The 17,685-nt window shown below is 39.5% G+C and overlaps 1 protein-coding gene and 1 long non-coding RNA gene across 3 annotated transcripts; one reads left to right on the forward strand and one right to left on the reverse strand.

Annotated features, from left to right (window-relative positions):
* Nucleotides 1-70: 70 nt before the first annotated feature.
* On the reverse strand, nt 71-1,993 carry LOC128127591 (uncharacterized). 2 transcript variants are annotated; one of them, XR_008225487.1, is made up of 3 exons: nt 1,857-1,993; nt 1,220-1,391; nt 71-982 (listed from the first exon to the last, which is right to left on the reverse strand). It is a non-coding gene; the product is annotated as an uncharacterized LOC128127591 (long non-coding RNA). The 2 variants fall into 2 exon arrangements; XR_008225486.1 differs by lacking the exon at nt 1,857-1,993 and having other exon boundaries at nt 1,220-1,603.
* On the forward strand, nt 1,832-5,610 carry LOC111900936 (7-ethoxycoumarin O-deethylase). Its single transcript, XM_023896804.3, has 2 exons — nt 1,832-2,805; nt 4,908-5,610. Exons 1-2 carry the CDS (start codon nt 1,930-1,932, stop codon nt 5,514-5,516), a joined length of 1,485 nt encoding a protein of 494 aa, XP_023752572.1. The 5' UTR covers nt 1,832-1,929; the 3' UTR covers nt 5,517-5,610.
* The last annotated feature ends 12,075 nt before the right edge of the window (nt 5,611-17,685 follow it).

The following is a 17,685-nucleotide window of genomic DNA, read 5'->3' on the forward strand; positions in this document are numbered from 1 at the left end:
ACTTATTTCTTGATCATGAATTTAAAAACTTCTGGTAGAATAACAAATTCTTGAACAATCAATTGAAGAATAAAAACAAAAAATACAATATTTCTTATAGAATACGGATAACAATTGTTAAAAATTACATTTATTGTTAAAGAATAAAACTTAATAACAATCAAAACGGGAAAGAAAACATTAAAATCTAACAATGACTAATACATTCTAAAAGAATAATGTGGTCCATTTCAATTTTGTGGTCTGTTCTTCAAGCATCAACTTCTGTGATTCCAACAGAATTGGAATTCGTCATTCCATTCCAATAGAATTGGAATCTCACCAATATATCATTCATTGAATCATCTACATAAACATACTTGATACCTTTTCAGAATTCAACATTGTCAAGATCCTGCACTGTCCACATAAATGAAGTGTTAAATCAGGAAAAAAAATTTGAATGAAAAGCAAAGTAATCATTTCCTGTCAAAAGAATCAGAAAAAGACAAGCTATGTAGATGATCAAACCTTTGCAAATTAAGGGTCCATGCGATAGGAAGAAGCTAAATCGGATAAGAAGAAGCTAAATCTGATAGGAAGAAGCTAAATCAGAATTTTATAAGGGAATCCATGGTTGTTATTGATGACAAAAACTTTGTTTTTGAGCAATTAAGTAAACGCAAAACAATAAAAAAAAAAATATTGGTTCTAAAAGTTTGGATTCTGCTGCTGTGAAATCAGTAATTCAAGATTCTTCTTCAACTTTTGGGGATGAAATAAAAAGGGAAAGTTTAGGGGTTTGGTTCTAATCAAGTTAGAGGAGAAATTCAGAGAAACTGTTTCTGATTCCAACTCTCAATTCCATTGAATTGGCGTTCAAAATCAATGAGATCAGAGAAAATATCAGATGAAACTTCGCATTTTACAAAACCTTCTGTTGGGATTCTTGACTTAAGATCACAATCAATGAGAGTTTCCACGCCAACCCAGATGAAGAATTCTGTAGATAACAAAGAATCAAAAGGAGAAACATCATTCACGGAATATACACCTCGAGAATTTAGCTTTGATTCTTCTTTTGAGATGAAATCATAAAAACACAAATTTCTCTTGATTTTATCAGAATATTAACATCAAAATCAAAAATTCAAAATAATGCAACACCCGAAACAACATATTTCGATCGGAAGACATTGATAAATAAAGGAAGAAATAGAGGTGGATCTGGAGGGAATACCTTGGGCGCAATGATATGCGTGTGTGTGTTTGCGCGACAACTGGGGAAGCAACGATTGGGACCATCGACTAATTAGAAGCAGATAATGGCCACAATGATCGGAAGTATCAGGGAGGGAAGGCTAGCTCGATTGTGAATGGAGGGATGAAGACGATTTGTGGAAGACGATGACCTGTTGTATATAAAAAAAGAAATTAGGTTACAAGTGAATGTTAGCGTGATTACATGGACTATTTGTGGAAGATATTTATCAAATTATTAAAATACCCTTGTTTATTTATTTAATTATTTAAATTTTTATTTAATTATGATTGGCCCACATTTATGCATACAAAAACACAATAATTACTTTAAACATTTGAATTTATCTCTCTCTCTCTCTATCTATCTATCTATATATATATATATATATATATATATATATATATATATATATATATATATATATATATATATATATATATATATATATATATATATATATATATATATATATATATATATATATATATATATATATTGTTCAAATAAATATGGGTATGAAAGTCAAAGATTTGGTCTATGATTTGTGGTGAATGCAATGATATAAAATAAGTATTATCCGAATGTGAGGATTTAATAAAAGAATTAAGATAACCTAATTAAACAATATCCGTCACCATATCATAAACTCCCCTGCATATCCCGTGAAAGTGCAAAATCTAACAGTAATGGAGTTTGTGATTATCGCGTTAGGTCTGTTCTCATCTTGCGCACTTATCGGAATCATTTCCACAGTTTTTGGTATCGGTAAGCCCAAGAACCTACCTCCAGGCCCAGCCCCGCTGCCGATCATCGGAAACCTCCACTTGCTCGGCGACCACCCACACCAATCCCTAGCCAATCTAGCCAAGATCTATGGCCCAGTTATGTTCCTTAAACTTGGTCGCACCACCGCACTAGTCATCTCCTCCGCCGCTGCCGCCAAAGAAGTCCTCCAAAAGCAAGACCTTGCTTTCTCCTCCCGCCATATACCCGACGCTCTCAACGCCCACAACCACTCCCATTACTCCACCGTCTGGCTCCCCGTTTCCACACAGTGGCGGACTCTACGCAAGATCCTTAACACCAACATTTTCACCGGCAACTCCCTTGATACTAACCAACATTTACGGAGAAAGAAAGTTCAAGAACTAGTGGCGTACTGTAGAAAAGCCGGCGCGTGCAAAGATCCGGTGGACATCGGTCGAGCTGCTTTCAGAACTACCCTGAATCTCTTATCCAACACTATTTTCTCCATAGATTTAACAGACCCGTATGAGGATTCCGGTAAAGAGTTCAAGGAGCTGGTTGGAAACATCATGGTCGAGGCCGGAAAGCCAAATCTTGTTGACTTTTTCCCGTTGTTAAAGAAGATCGATCCACAAGGGATCAAGAGGAGAATGACACATTATTTTGGGAAGATTTTTGAGATTTCTGAGGAATTGATTGAAGAGAGGTTAGTGATGAATGGATCCAAGCATGAAGACGTATTGGATGTGTGTCTCAAACTCAGTCAAGAGAATCCAGATGAGATCAATCGAGCACATATCAAGAGCTTGTTTTTGGTACGTCTTGTATTTCAAATATAGGTTTAAATGCATAAATGGTATATATGAAGTTAATTAACGCATGTCTATAAGACTATAACCATAATCTGATTAAAGTATCAAATATCTTTTTCTAGGGTTTTTGCCCGGATCTTGATTTTGGTCGAATACATATGACTCCTGTCTCCTGCCAATTAAACTATATTTTGTACTAATATATGAGAATATTAAACATTTTGGTTTTTTTATTTAATAATTGAGTTAAAAATAAATCTCGATATTATCTAATATTTATAACATGAAGTTGTGATTGTCGAATACATGTGTATTGATTTTCTTCTACCAAGAAGTGAAAGTGAAAATTACAATTTTAGATAAGGCTTTTTTTTATTATAAATATATTATATTATACAATAAATGATAATAATATCTATGTATTATAGGAGTACAGCTTCGGTTTATGTTTTTTTTGTTTACATGACACATTTTGAAATAAGTATTTGTTTTTATAGTTGATAATTAAAAATGAATTTTAAATAAAAGTTATGATAAGATTATTATGTATATAATTAAAAATAAAAAATAAAAAGAATATACAAGCGTTAAATATTTTAAATATTTTATGTTATTATTGGACATGAACATGTTAATTTGTTAAAATATAATAAAACTTTGAATGATAGTTAAATATAAATAAGGGAAGAGAATATAATACGCTGATTTAATATCATTAATTTTATAAAATAAAAGAAAAAAATTACTAAAATCTCAATTATTGATCTTTTAACATTTTGTAAATTTGTTTTGTTATTTATTTTGTGTCCGGTCTTTTTCTTTTAAGCCATGGTTTTAATAATATCCGCCGATTTCAAAAAAAAAATAGCTATTAAGTTGATTATGCTTCTCGATTAAAAACCACTCAGAATGCTGTTAAATCAACCCTTAATTATAAAAGACCATATATTTTCAATGATATATTAACTACTAATTTTATTTTATTATAAACATCGTCAACGTGGTTAGTGATGATGGATTTAAAACTAAGTATTCTAATTTTCTAATTTCTAATAGGAGTCAACACAAGTTGGATCACAATGTCAAACCTTTATGCCAACCGTCTAATTAAAAAAAAAAACCGAAAATAATAACAAAATATAGTTTATTTTATTATACTAAATTCAGTGGTTACATCGGTTTTTTATTTTTTATAATAAAGATATTATTTATGTATTTATTACTGATGTCGATTTAGATTTTTTTTAGACATTTGGTATTCTAATTATAGTGGTACAATAAGTGTGTATAAGGACCACTATAAAAATTGTTGTTTTCTAAATAAAGTTCTGACAATTAAATTATAAAGACCGGTTTCTCTATATTTCACCATCTCGCGATTTGGATCCAAATAGTTCTGAAGATTCTCCCCATACGAATCACATAGAATACACAAAAGATTATCGACTTCAATATTTTCCTGGCCCAAGTTATCTTTTATCGGGAGTTTATTAAGAAACAAAACCAAGCTAACACTTTAAAGTTTAATCTTAATAGGAACTAAAGTATTCCATTTCGTTGCCGATTGATCAATAATCAAAAGTAACTTAAGAATCACAATTTGGTAAAGACTCAACCAAATTGAATTTAGTTCGAATTCATAAAAAAAATACAAAACTACCATAAAATTAGTAAACCTCATTAAACATCAAATATATAACCCAAAGACCTCGGTACTACAAGTTTATATGGGATTCTGTTTAATCCTAAGATATCAACATAGTCAAATTCTGAAATTCATCGATTTCATCAAAGTCAACTTTTCACCAAAGCAACTATTATGTTTTCGTATTGCCGTAAATAAATAAACTTTCATTTTTAATTGTCATTATTTTTCAATTAGTTTGATTTTATTTAAAAAAACGTGGCACCATCAACCTTCATTAAAAAATTTAGTACATACACACTATTTTGTAGACTTCAGTACGTGGCAACAACCGATATACACCTACAAGAGTACAAGTCTCGAAGTATTATTAAGTTATTTGCAAAGCAAATTTCAAGCTACAACTAATTCGGTATTTTTATTATTATTTTAATATCATGTTATATAATATATGTTGTAGGACCTGTTTGCCGCCGGCACCGATACGACTTCAAACAGTTTAGAATGGGCAATGACAGAAGTACTACGCAACCCACATATCATGACGAAAGCAAAACATGAGCTCGAAGAAGTTATTGGTAAAGGAAAAATCGTAGAAGAATCTGACATCTTAAAGCTACCTTACTTATGGTGCATCGTGAAAGAAACACTAAGGATTCATCCACCTGTCCCTTTGTTGATCCCTCGAAAAATTCATAGTGAAGTCAAACTCAATGGCTTCATTGTACCCAAGGGGACACAAGTGCTTGTCAATGTATGGGCCATAGGACGAGACTCAACCACGTGGGATGACTCATTAATGTTCAAACCAGAAAGATTCTTGACCTCAAGTCTTGATGTTCAGGGTCGGGATTTTGAGCTAATCCCGTTTGGTGCTGGAAGAAGAATATGTCCTGGTTTGCCACTTGCTATCCGCATGCTTCCTGTGATGTTAGGAACACTAATCAATAATTTTGATTGGAACATTGATGGTGGACTTAGAGATAAAAACATTGACATGAGCGAGAAGTTTGGAATCACTTTGCAAAAGGCCAACCCTCTTTGTGTTGTTCCAATTCCAATAGATTAGCCTCTACCCATTTGTATGGTATTTTTATGTGTTTTTTGGGCTAAATAACAGTATGGTTTTATTTTCTTTATTATAACATTATTATTTCATATTAGTCATTATTATAAGATTGTACACTCAGTTTACATAGGTTAATTTGTTAATATAAAATTCACACAGGATATATTTTACATGTTGTTCACCAAAAATATGTTACATCGTTTAAACGATTAGTCCTATTAAAGTTAAATCAACACTTGCAAACAAGTAAGGAAATGGTATTCATTATATGGCAACTATTGTTTCTGAATTTACCTAAGGTTGTTCGGGTAATTGAGTCCTTTGTTTAAATAATTTCCAAATATCAACTTTTAAAAACTTATCTGTAAGATCAATACGTACCCTCGTGTTTATGTTCACACAGATCCAAAACCTAGTTATACAGTAATATATTTTGCAGGGATGTGGCAGATTAGTGAGTTACATTTATAAATAATTATTGGCAATGGTATTGGAGGAGGCATTCCGCACAAAAGAACTTTTAGGTTCACCATCATCCAAATAATAAAACCCACATTTATTTTGGAAATGTTATACTCAGATTGATCCTTATTACAATTATTATCGACATCTGATATACCTTCATAATTTTCTAACAGGTCCCATGTGGAGATATGTTTGAAATCTCTATCAACATCAACAATTTTTTTATAATCATTTGCTAATTTATCACCGTCATATTCAGGCTGTCATATACAGGCTTGTAAGCATGCTTACCTTTTTCATCTATTAATATACTATTTTCCACCTATTATTTTTGTTTCTTACTCTATTCGAGGTCATCATAACAAGAAATAAATTACATACTTGATTTCTTCCAACGTCACACCAATTTTCCTTAACCAATCGACTTCTAGTCGAAATAGGAGATTGATAAGAAATCGCTTGGTTAATACTATTGTGGACAATAGAATTGATACTAAACAACGTCTCCATATGTAAGGTCATAAAACCTGTATTTTAACATGGAAAATTTAAGATCAACATGATCAACAACAGGATTTTAGTGTTAAAAGATGTATACAATTATCACAAGGAATTACAAAAAAGGATCTACATCTAAATCCATATAAAATAATTCAACTCCTAACTCTTTATGAACTACATCTCTTAAGCATATCCTACAAACGATATAGAACTATAGAAGTGAAGTGACTATATATTAGGATGCATATAAGTCTCATACAAAGTCATAAGAAAATTTCCCACATGTCATAATATGTTGGGATGCATAGTTCTTCATGGAGGATAACAAGAGAAGACTTAGAAGACCCAATTAGACATGTGGGTTTTTAGAGAGAGAGAGAGAGAGAGAGAGAGAGAGAGAGAGAGAGAGAGAGAGAGAGAGAGAGAGAGAGAGAGAGAGAGAGAGAGAGAGTTGTACATGCACCTTTTATAAATAACAATTGTCATATTCATTGTAGAGTGTGCTTGATAGATGTAATCAATGAGAGTTGTCTTTAGAGTTATTTATTTAGAACTAGATATAGATCACACTTTTTGTAACTACTTAATATGATCGATAATGTTTTTTAGCACCCAAATCATCGTGTCGATTGTGTTCTTATTATTCATCATGTCAAATCAAGCTTTCGTGTCCTAACAAGTGGAATCAAAATCAATCCATGAAGATTCAAGCGATCAGTTCATGGAATGGTTCATGATTTGACATCTTTCTACACAATTCAAACAATTTTTGGTATCAATCTCAAAATCTATTGGAATCATTTTCCAATTGTCAATTTACTTTTCATCGATATTTCTGTTAGATCAGATATGAAAAATTCAATGTTAAAGCCCAAAGTTCAGCCCATAATCAATCCAATACCTCTTATTTAGCCAAACATCAATTATTTATTTCATAAATAAATCACTTCTGATTTGGCCCAAAGTTTCAGTTTGTTACTACTCATAACCCGTTTATTTGAGCCCAAGAATTAGTCTTGATTGATTAATCTGATCTCTCGTTCATGTATCACGTTCATTTGTAGTATCACAACACATGCTTCATAGTAATCAAAGTATAAACAACCATTGCATTTAAAAGTAAAAGTATTTACATGTGTTCAATCACTATATATTGACACCAAAATAGTTATAGCAAAATACAGAAGATATGACTCAAAATGGCTCTATCTTCTCAAAAAGCTCGGGGAGTACCTGTTTTGTAACGTCCCAAAAATACATGCCAAAAATTTTATTTTTAAATAAGTTATTATAAAATCATAAGTAATAAAACATCCATAGGAATTATTTGTAACTTGCTTGGTAGTTTAATTCTTGATCTTGATGTGTTTTAATGGAATCCATAATTTGTCCTCAAGTTATAAACTACCAAAAGTCACACTTTTAAAGTCCATTATTAAACACATAGGTTACATAAAATGAAAAGTCTCTCATTTTATTAATCCATTAACTCATAATTATGAAGGATGAAAAGTTTCAAACGTTACAAAACTTGCCCTCAAGTTTTGGAACATGTAAAGGTCTCTTTAAAAACTTTAGTTCCAACCCCTAGAATTTTAAAGGTTAAAATTCAACCCTTATACTTTATAATATTATAAGTTAATAATATATATGTATAAGATCAAGTCGTTTTACCATTAGTATGCCTCATTCACGAAGCCGGTCTATAAGGGGGTATAAGGTTGTTGCCGATAAAATGGCAGCTTAATGGGTGTCCACTCTCACTCACCGCTTCCTTGACTGGTGGAGGGTCGTTAGCCGAATGGGTAAGACAATGACCTTAATCCTCATTAAAAGTATAATGATTTTAAAGTAACTAAATGTTTTTTTTTATAAATTCCCAATCTTAGTTGCTTTAGGAAAATGTGAATAAGGTGCTAGCCCATGAAATTACACTTTGCACTTTGTTTAAGTCGTTAGTGGAGTGTGTGTGGATAACCGGCACATTAACCTGGACTTAACAAGGTAGGAAAAGGGTGACTTAAGGTTTATCATAGGTCGGTGGAGTGCATATGGTTAACCGGCACATCGATTGAGTGATAAACATTAAGGGTACCAAGTAATTTGCATGGTTACTTCACACCTTGTTTTGTGATCCTCGGCATCCCAGTCAAAGGGCACACACGAGATTGAAACATGTCATTGAAAATTTCAATGAATCTCAAAGAATCTAGGAGTTTCAAAACCAATTAAAACCTAATAATTTATTTCGTTTTTCATGGTGGAAATTGGTGAATCGTCATTCACCTACCTTCAAATATTTTATAGCTTGGATTACGACATCTCTCTTCTAAGTTATAGAATATTGTGTTGGGTCCTAGCCTTAATATTACATTTGGGTGTTTTATTAAGGACTATCTTCATATCTAATCGAAAATTGTCTTTCTTTTTGAGATGTCTTCAAACAATGTTGCTTCTGGCTCAAACCCTACCGGCTCCTTCTCTCTCATGAACCGTTGTGGGAGAGTCATCTTCGATGGTTCCAACTTTATGGATTGGATCCGAAACATCAGGATGATCACAATGAATCTGTCCTTGACAAGGAGATAAAGGTACTTGATGAGTCGTCTGCTACTCCTAAAGAGATTGCTGAATTCTGGACTCATGAGAGAGATGCCACGAAAGTGGCATGTATCATGTTGGCCAGGATTACAGCCGAGCTCCAGAAGTCATATGAGGACTATTACCCTTTTGAGATGCACCGGGACTTGATGGACCGCTACCATCAAAGTGCTCGCCAAGAGAGGTATGACATCATCTGCTCCATGATAACAACCCGAATGAAGGATGGTGAACCCATCATGGGCCACTTATAGAAAATGAAAAGGTATGTGGACCGCTTGTTGAAGCTAAATGTGAACTTCCCCGAGGAGTTGGCAATTGACATCATTTTGCACTCCTTACCTTCTTGTTTTGATCAATTCCGAATGACATACCACATGAACAAGGAGGAAGTTACACTCAGCAAACTTCAAGGACTCTTGAAGAGCGCCGAAAATGGTCTTAAGGGTAAATCGGTTGTTACCACTCCTACTCCTACCGCAGCCCCGTTCTTGGCAATCGGGCAAGGCAAAGGGAAGAAGAGGAATAGCCCTTTGAAGGGTACCATGGGAAAGTCCCTTGATGGCTCCTCTTCAAGAGGAACCAAGAAAGGTTTCGTCACTCCTTTAGCCAACCCTAAAGAGGCTGAATGCTTCTATTGCCACGAAAAGTTGCACTGGAAGTGAAACTACCCAAAGTATCTGCAAGATGTGAAGGATGGGAAAGTGAAACCCAACCATGCATGTATTTACACTATATTGTCTAATAACTCGCCCCATTCTAATTCTTGGGTCCTTGATACCGGTTGTGGTATTCATATTTGTTCTGATTTGTAGGGACTAAGAAGAAGTGAGGATGTGGAGCATGGGAAGATAAGCTTAATCATGGGGAATAGGAAAGCATCACCTGTCACCAAGATTGGAGTTTATACTTTGTTGCTAAATAGTGGGTTAACATTAGATTTGAATAAATGTTGTTACTCGTCTGAAATGGTGAGGAATATTATTTCTTTTCATGCTTTGTACAAACAAGGGTTTACCTTTTCTTTTCTTAATGAATATGGTAGTATTAATGCTTTCTTAAATAATGTTCTTTATTTTAAAGCATTACCTTGTGATGTTGTGTATGAAGCTGTGTCGGTTGTAGATAACTTAGGAAATAATGTATTGTGTATTGATTCTTCCACTAACTTGGACAAAGCATCACTATGACATTGTCGTCTTGGACATGTAAGCAAGAAACACATAGGCCAACTCCAAAAGGATGGAGTCTTGGAGTTATTTGACCTCAAGTCGGATGACAATTATGAATCTTTTCTACTTGGAAAAATGACAAAATCACCCTTCACTGATTCTTGTGCTAGGGGTGAAGATTTGTTGGATCTGGTACACACGAATGTGTGAGGATCCTTCAGAACCACCACAAGGGATGCTAACTAGTTCTATGTGACTTTTACTGATGATTTTAGTAGATATGGATATGTCTACTTAATCAAACATAAGTCAGAAACCTTTGAAAAGTTCAAAGAGTTTAGCAGGAAGTGGAGAATCAATTGGGCAGGAACATTAAGATTCTTCGATCCAATCGAGGTGATGAGTATCTTAGTACATAGTTCATTGACTATCTTAAGGAATGTGTGATTGTCTCACAATTGACACCTCCCAGGACACCACAGCTTAATGGTGTGGCTGAGAGGCGTAATCGAACTTTTTTGGACATGGTTTGTTCCATGATGAGTTGAGCTTCGCTACCAATCTCATTTTGGGGGTATGCCTTGGAGACCGCCACCCATATTCTTAATCTAGTCCCTACCAAAAAGGTTGCCAAAACACCTTGTAATGACCAAAAATTTCAACCAATTTAAAATTTTCGAAAACAACCCGATTCCATTAAAGTTATTACAAAAGGTTTTCAATACAATTTATTTTAAGTATTCCCAGAATCTCATCACAACATAAACACGAGGAACGGTACAATCACGCCTTCGCCTTGCCACGGTCTCCTGAAGAACCTGAAAAACATAAAACCACAATTGTAAGCCCGAAAGCTTAGTGAGATATCCCCAAAATACCAACCACATATACCATACACGCATAGCATGTCATAACATATCCGATCACAGAACAACCATGCACTTCGGGTCTACTGTGTGACTGGTCCGCCGCACCGGCCAACAGTCCACCTGGTCCACCCTCCGAGTCTAACCACATACATTGATTCTGCAGTGTGATTGGTCCGCCCACACTGGGCCTTCAATCCACCTGGTCCACACTCTGAGTCTACAGTATGACTGGTCCGCCCGCACCGGGCCTTCAGTCGGCCTGGTCCACTCTCCGAGCCTCGGCACGTCTGGTCCACCCTCTTGGGGCCTACAGCCTATCCGGACCGCTCGCTGGGCCTTCGGGACAACCGGTCCGCCCTGGGTATCTTGGCCTACAACACAAAGCAGGACCCGCCTCAACCCAACTCCAGTCCAAACAACCATGTGCACATAAACATACAATCATATAGCAATTCACAGTCAGTAAGCAGATCAAACAGATCACATAATATATCATCATCCTAACCAGGATACCGACCTAACCGGTCACTAGCATAGCATCACCTTATCTCTCAGGATACTGATCTCAACCAGGTCTCTAACATATACCATCCTAGCTACCAGGATGCAAACATATCAAGCAATAACATAACAACAAATACCCGGATCTCAATCCGATAAGGGATGACCTTGGTGCCTTAGACCCTGTTGATATAGTGAGGATAACTCACCTCGAAACTGCCGACTGAACAGAAAACCCAAGCTGCTCCGATCACTGATATGATCTCCTCCACTGGACAACCACCAAAGCACTGAACTCAAAACAATATCCAACAATTACCAAGATGCCCCTGGAAACCACTAGTCAACCCTTGGTCAAAGTCAAAGTCAAAGTCAACCCCTGACTGACTCTACTCGCCGGGTCAACCCGATGACTCGTCGAGTCCCCAAGCTCAGAATTCCCCCAATCCGCGACTCAACTCGCCGAGTCACCCCGAGACTCGCCGAGTCCAACAACTCTGAGTCCACACACACAACTCACCGAGTCATCCCTTGACTCACCGATTCACGGCTCAACCAGAAAAGATTGGGACTCTTCGACAAGACTCGCCGAGTCCAAGAACAGACTCGTCGAGTCTAAGGCTATCTTCAACCTACTCGCCGAGTTGTTCTTCCAACTTGTCAAGTTCCAGGCCATCTTCATCCAACTCGCCGAGTTGTTCTTCCAACTCGTCGAGTTCCAGCCTATCTTCAAGCAACTCGTCGAGTCTACCCATGTGACTCGCCGAGTACCACCGGTCTGAATCCATACAGAAGCATTCCAGGCCATGCAATTGATCCAAAACATAGATCTAGCCTCCTACAACCCATCCATCATGTAAAGTGGAAAACTTTACGTGAATCCAAAGAGATCTAGGCCTTTTATACTCTAGGGCTAGGGTTTGGGACAAATAGCTCCTTCAAACACTCATCAACAGGGACTTTTATGCATTCAAGCCTTTCTCTATTCCAGATCTGAGGTAGCAACCTCAGATCTAACCTCTAAACTCCAATACATCACAAGATATGTTTCCCCATAAACCCCAAAATGATGCATCTATATGAATACAACCCAAGAACGAGATAATACCTCAAGAAAAGAAGCCCCAACAGCAAAGAAACTCGAATCTAAGCAAAGCCCCTTGTTCCAAGCCTCCTAACCTTCAAGATTTCCTCAATAATCACTTCTTCAAGCCTCCAAATGCACTTTGATCCTCTCATACATGACAATTAGGGTTTCTGGACTTAAGAGAGAGTAGAGAGGCTGGGGGAAAGGATGTTATGTTCTTTATATAGGGCTCAACCTCCGGATTTAGGGTTTTCTCCACTCAGCACCAACTCGTCAAGTCCACCCATGCTACTCGCCGAGTTGATCATTTAACACGCGACTAAAGTCGCGACCCTACTCGTCGAGTCCACTTGTGGACTCGCCGAGTCGCTTCTTCCCATTTTACTCTTTTAGCCCTTCAACTTACCCTTGCTAAACCGGGATGTTACAATTCTCCCCCACTTACATTAGGCTTCGTCCTCGAAGCCTACGGCAACTCAACTCCAGAAATACTCTCGCCACGCGCCACTTGGCATTAGCACACCAGGTTCCTCAAGGCACAACCGCCGAAACCCAAAACTCGCCTTCTCCTTTCTTGCGGTGTCCTGACCACCATCTTAAGCCGGCCACCGGCTTTACCCTATGATAACTCCACTTAACAACTGAGTACTACTCTACAACACTGCTCCAAATCACAACCATCACTCGACCCATATGAGCTAGAAATAACCATGCACCACCGGATTCCCGATTCGAGTCCAACTCTAGTCATTCTGCTGACAGAAAGACATATTCTTCAGAGCAACTCCCATGAGTTCTCCTCTTGCAATCACATACACATGCTAAACTAGCTCTAGCACCCTCAGGATGGGAAAACCCGATAAACTGATGACATCTCCAAACATCCCCCAAGATGAACCACTACTACATACGCACTTCCCTGATCAGAATCACACTGAGAGCCCAAGACTCCCTCCCTGCATCCCTTCCGAGCCTCTTGGCTCTACACCCACGGAATTCCTTCCGCGACCTCAGTAGACATCCCAAACCGGATGTGATTCCATTCCACTGCCGCAAACACGCTGCTCAATGACCATACTCGGATCACTCTAATCATAACTCTGCTCTGCCGCTTTCACTTCCGTGAACTTGCACTCCCTCTCGGGGTTACACTCCTCTCTCATTCCTTTACCAAGGAATCCACTTGGCCGCCTTGTCACTCCGACAAGTGCCATGGTGCTCGCCCAACGCTGCACCACTCCTTCATAGTGTAACCGCTATCCATCCAACACACATGCTCTGACTCTGATCACAGGGACCCTCAAGCCCATGCACTATCTCAACTAATCAAGATCACTACCCGGGGCCAGACCTTCAAATGCTATCACACCGCAACATACACAAACCATATCCTCGAACCGATCCAACAATACCTGCAGAGTCTTCAGCATGACTGGACCGCCTCACCAGGCCTTCAGCCAATCTGGACCACTCTCAGAACCTTCAGCTAATCTGGACCGCTCTCAGTGGCTTCAGTTTAGTTGGACCGTTCTCTGAGCCTTCGGCCTGACTGGTACGCCTACCGGCCTTCAGTCTATCCGGACCGCTCAACTAGCATTCATCATTCCGAGCTATCACTCCGGGAAATCTTCCCATGCATACCGTTCTAGCCCTCTAGGGGTTCCGAACTCTATCTCCATCACACAACTCAATCCCGGCCTGATCCCAGGCCCTCTGCAAATAAGTACCTTTGGTCTGTGTTCCGCCCTGCATGCCTGCCACTTACTCATGCCAGCCTACGCTCTTGGCTGACAGAACACTGCTGAGTCCCAGACAGCTCAACAATCTCACATACTCATCGATCATCCGGAGAATTTTCCAATTCTCCCCTACTTAGGGCACTGACTATCAACCACCGGTCGCTATCACCGACCTCCCAAAACAACCCTGCACAACACCACACTTACACGCGGACTGATTTCCCACTAGCACTAGCAACCTTCACAAAATCACATTTCCACACTGATCCGCCCGCTCGAAAGAAACTCAATCTGCAGCTGACCACTCCTCAGAAGGCAGATGCTACCCGACATTCAGACCACCGCCAGATTCCACTAACAACCCCATGAATGATAACCAATGAAATTCCCAACACTAACCCATCATCATGCCATAACTCTCAAAAACAACAAATACCACACCAAGAATCACACAAAGATACTAGCACATAAACAATACTCCACAATAATCATAAGATAACAAGATATCAAGGAAGAAACATACCCTCAGCTGCATCCGACACTGCTCTGATCTCCTCTGCTGCAAGCTGAAAAGCACGACCCTGAGCCCTTGGGGGCTCCGCTCCACCCTGACCTCCACCCGCGATCATCAAAGTGGTCGGTGCTGGAGCCTGCACCGGTCCTGCAGCGAGCTGTGGACAGTTGACCCTCAAATGTCCAAACTGATGACAATGGTAACAAATCCTCAAATCCCGAACCGACGCTGACTGTCGACAATCCCTCGCATAGTGCCCCTTCTTTCCGCACTTGCGGCATGCACCACCGGACCTACAAACTCCGGTGTGACTCCTTCCACACTTCCCACAAGTGTGGCTACTCAGATCCCCCACTCTAGAATCAACGGTCTTGGACTGTTTTGGTGCCGGCTGCGACTGCACCGGAGCCTGCCTCAGCTCACGCAACTGCAACTCAATCTCTAAGTCACGCCGCCTGGCGGCCTCCTGCAACTCCAACAAGGTCTCGCACCTCTGCATAGACACAAACTGTCTGATATCCCTCTTGAGCATGCTAAGATATCGATACATCTGAGCCTGCTCCGAAGCGAACTCTGGGCAGAACATCGCTCTCTCAGTGAACATCCTGGTGATCTCAGTCACCGACTCCGAATCCTGCTTCAGCTCAAGGAACTCCTGAGCCAATCTCTCCCTCTCAACTTGCGGAACATAACGAGTGCTGAACATTTCTCTGAACTGATCCCATGAAACAGCAGCCCTCTGCGCATCTGAATATGACCCCGTGGTCAACCTCCACCAATCCTTCGCCCCGAGCCTCAATAGGTTCAGAGCACACCTCACCCTCTGATCAGCAGGGCATGAACACGTGAAGAAACACCCCTCCACGTCCGATAACCATCTCATAGCAACAATCGGGTCTTGAACTCCATCAAAGGTGGGAGGCTTCGTATTATGGAAGTCCCGATACTGAAAGCCCTGACCAGCTCCTCCCCCTGCCGCTGCTATAGCCGCTGTAGCCGCCGCGGCAGCCGTCTCTGTGAGAGCTGCATAGCGCTCATCAAAATACTAAACCATAGCGGTCTTGATCGACCCAAACAGTTCCGGCAACTCAGCTTGGAACAACGCAGCAATCTCATCACGCAGGATCTCACGAATCCTCGCATCCAATTCGCATGAGCTCATCTGACCAATAACCTCGGGCGGTACTGACCAGCCCGGAACTCCCTCTCCTGCTCCCGATCCTGACCCGGATCCACTCCCAGCATGCCTTGGAATCTCCATACTGAAAAACACTACAAAATCTCAGACACTTCCTACTAATCCGGGAACCAACTCTCTCAACCCAACCCTAGAGGTCATGGTTTCCCTGATACGCGTATGGGTCCTGTGCTTTCAGTAGTATGGGCCCATACTACCTTCCACACCTACCCATATTTGTATGAAGTACTACCACAACGCCCTAGAGAAAAACATATAATCAAGCGCTCAACCCTCACCACTAGAGGAACACTGGAAATCTCCTACAAGGAAACCCTAGGCTACAGGCATCACAAATCAGGCAGCATTATCATGAAATCCTGAAGATCCCTAGCCTATCACTAGCATGCTGTTCTATCAAAGCTCAAAAACAAATATCATGTATGGTATTTCAGGGTTACTTACTGGCTCCGGCTGATCGTACCTCCACGTCCTCCTTTACTCATTTTGAAAACCATTTTAAATTCTCTTTTGAAAACTCTCCTCAATTTGATACTTGAGTCACACGAGTGTTCCTCCAATTCACTCAAACCAAGGCCCTGATACCAACTTGTAACGACCAAAAATTTCAACCAATTTAAAATTTTCGAAAACAACCCGATTCCATTAAAGTTATTACAAAAAGGTTTTCAATACAATTTATTTTAAGTATTCCCGGAATCTCATTACAACATAAACACGAGGAGCGGTACGATCACGCCTTCGCCTTGCCACAGTCTCCTGAATAACCTGAAAAACATAAAACCACAACTGTAAGCCTGAAAGCTTAGTGAGATATCCCCAAAATACCAACTACATATACCATACATGCATAACATGCCATAACATATCCGATCACAGAACAGCCATGCACTTTGGGTCTACTGTGTGACTGGTCCGCCGCACCGGCCAACAGTCCACCTGGTCCACCCTCTGAGTCTAACCACATACATCGAGTCTGCAGTGTGATTGGTCCGCCCGCATCGGGCCTTCAATCCACCTGGTCCACTCTCTGAGTCTACAGTATGACTGGTCCGCCCGCACCAGGCCTTCAGTCGGCCTGGTCTACTCTCCGAGCCTCAGCACATCTGGTCCACCCTCTTGGGGCCTACAGCCTATCCGGACCGCTCGCTGGGCCTTCGGGACAACCAGTCCGCCCTAGGTATCTTGGCCTACAGCACAAAGCAGGACCCGCCTCAACCCAACTCCAGTCCAAACAACCATGTGCACATAAACATACAATCATATAGCAATTCACAGTCAATAAGCAGATCAAACAGATCACATAACATATCATCATCCTAACCAGGATACCGACCTAACCGGTCACTAGCATAGCATCACCCTATCTCTCAGGATACTGATCTCAACCAGGTCTCTAACATATACCATCCTAGCTACCAGGATGCAAACATATCAAGCAATAACATAACAACAAATACCCGGATCTCAATCCGATAAGGGCCGGCCTTGGTGCCTTAGACCCTGTTGATATAGTGAGGAT

The sequence above is a fragment of the Lactuca sativa genome, chromosome 8 (assembly GCF_002870075.4).
Source record: "Lactuca sativa cultivar Salinas chromosome 8, Lsat_Salinas_v11, whole genome shotgun sequence".
Classification (NCBI taxonomy): Eukaryota; Viridiplantae; Streptophyta; class Magnoliopsida; order Asterales; family Asteraceae; genus Lactuca; species Lactuca sativa.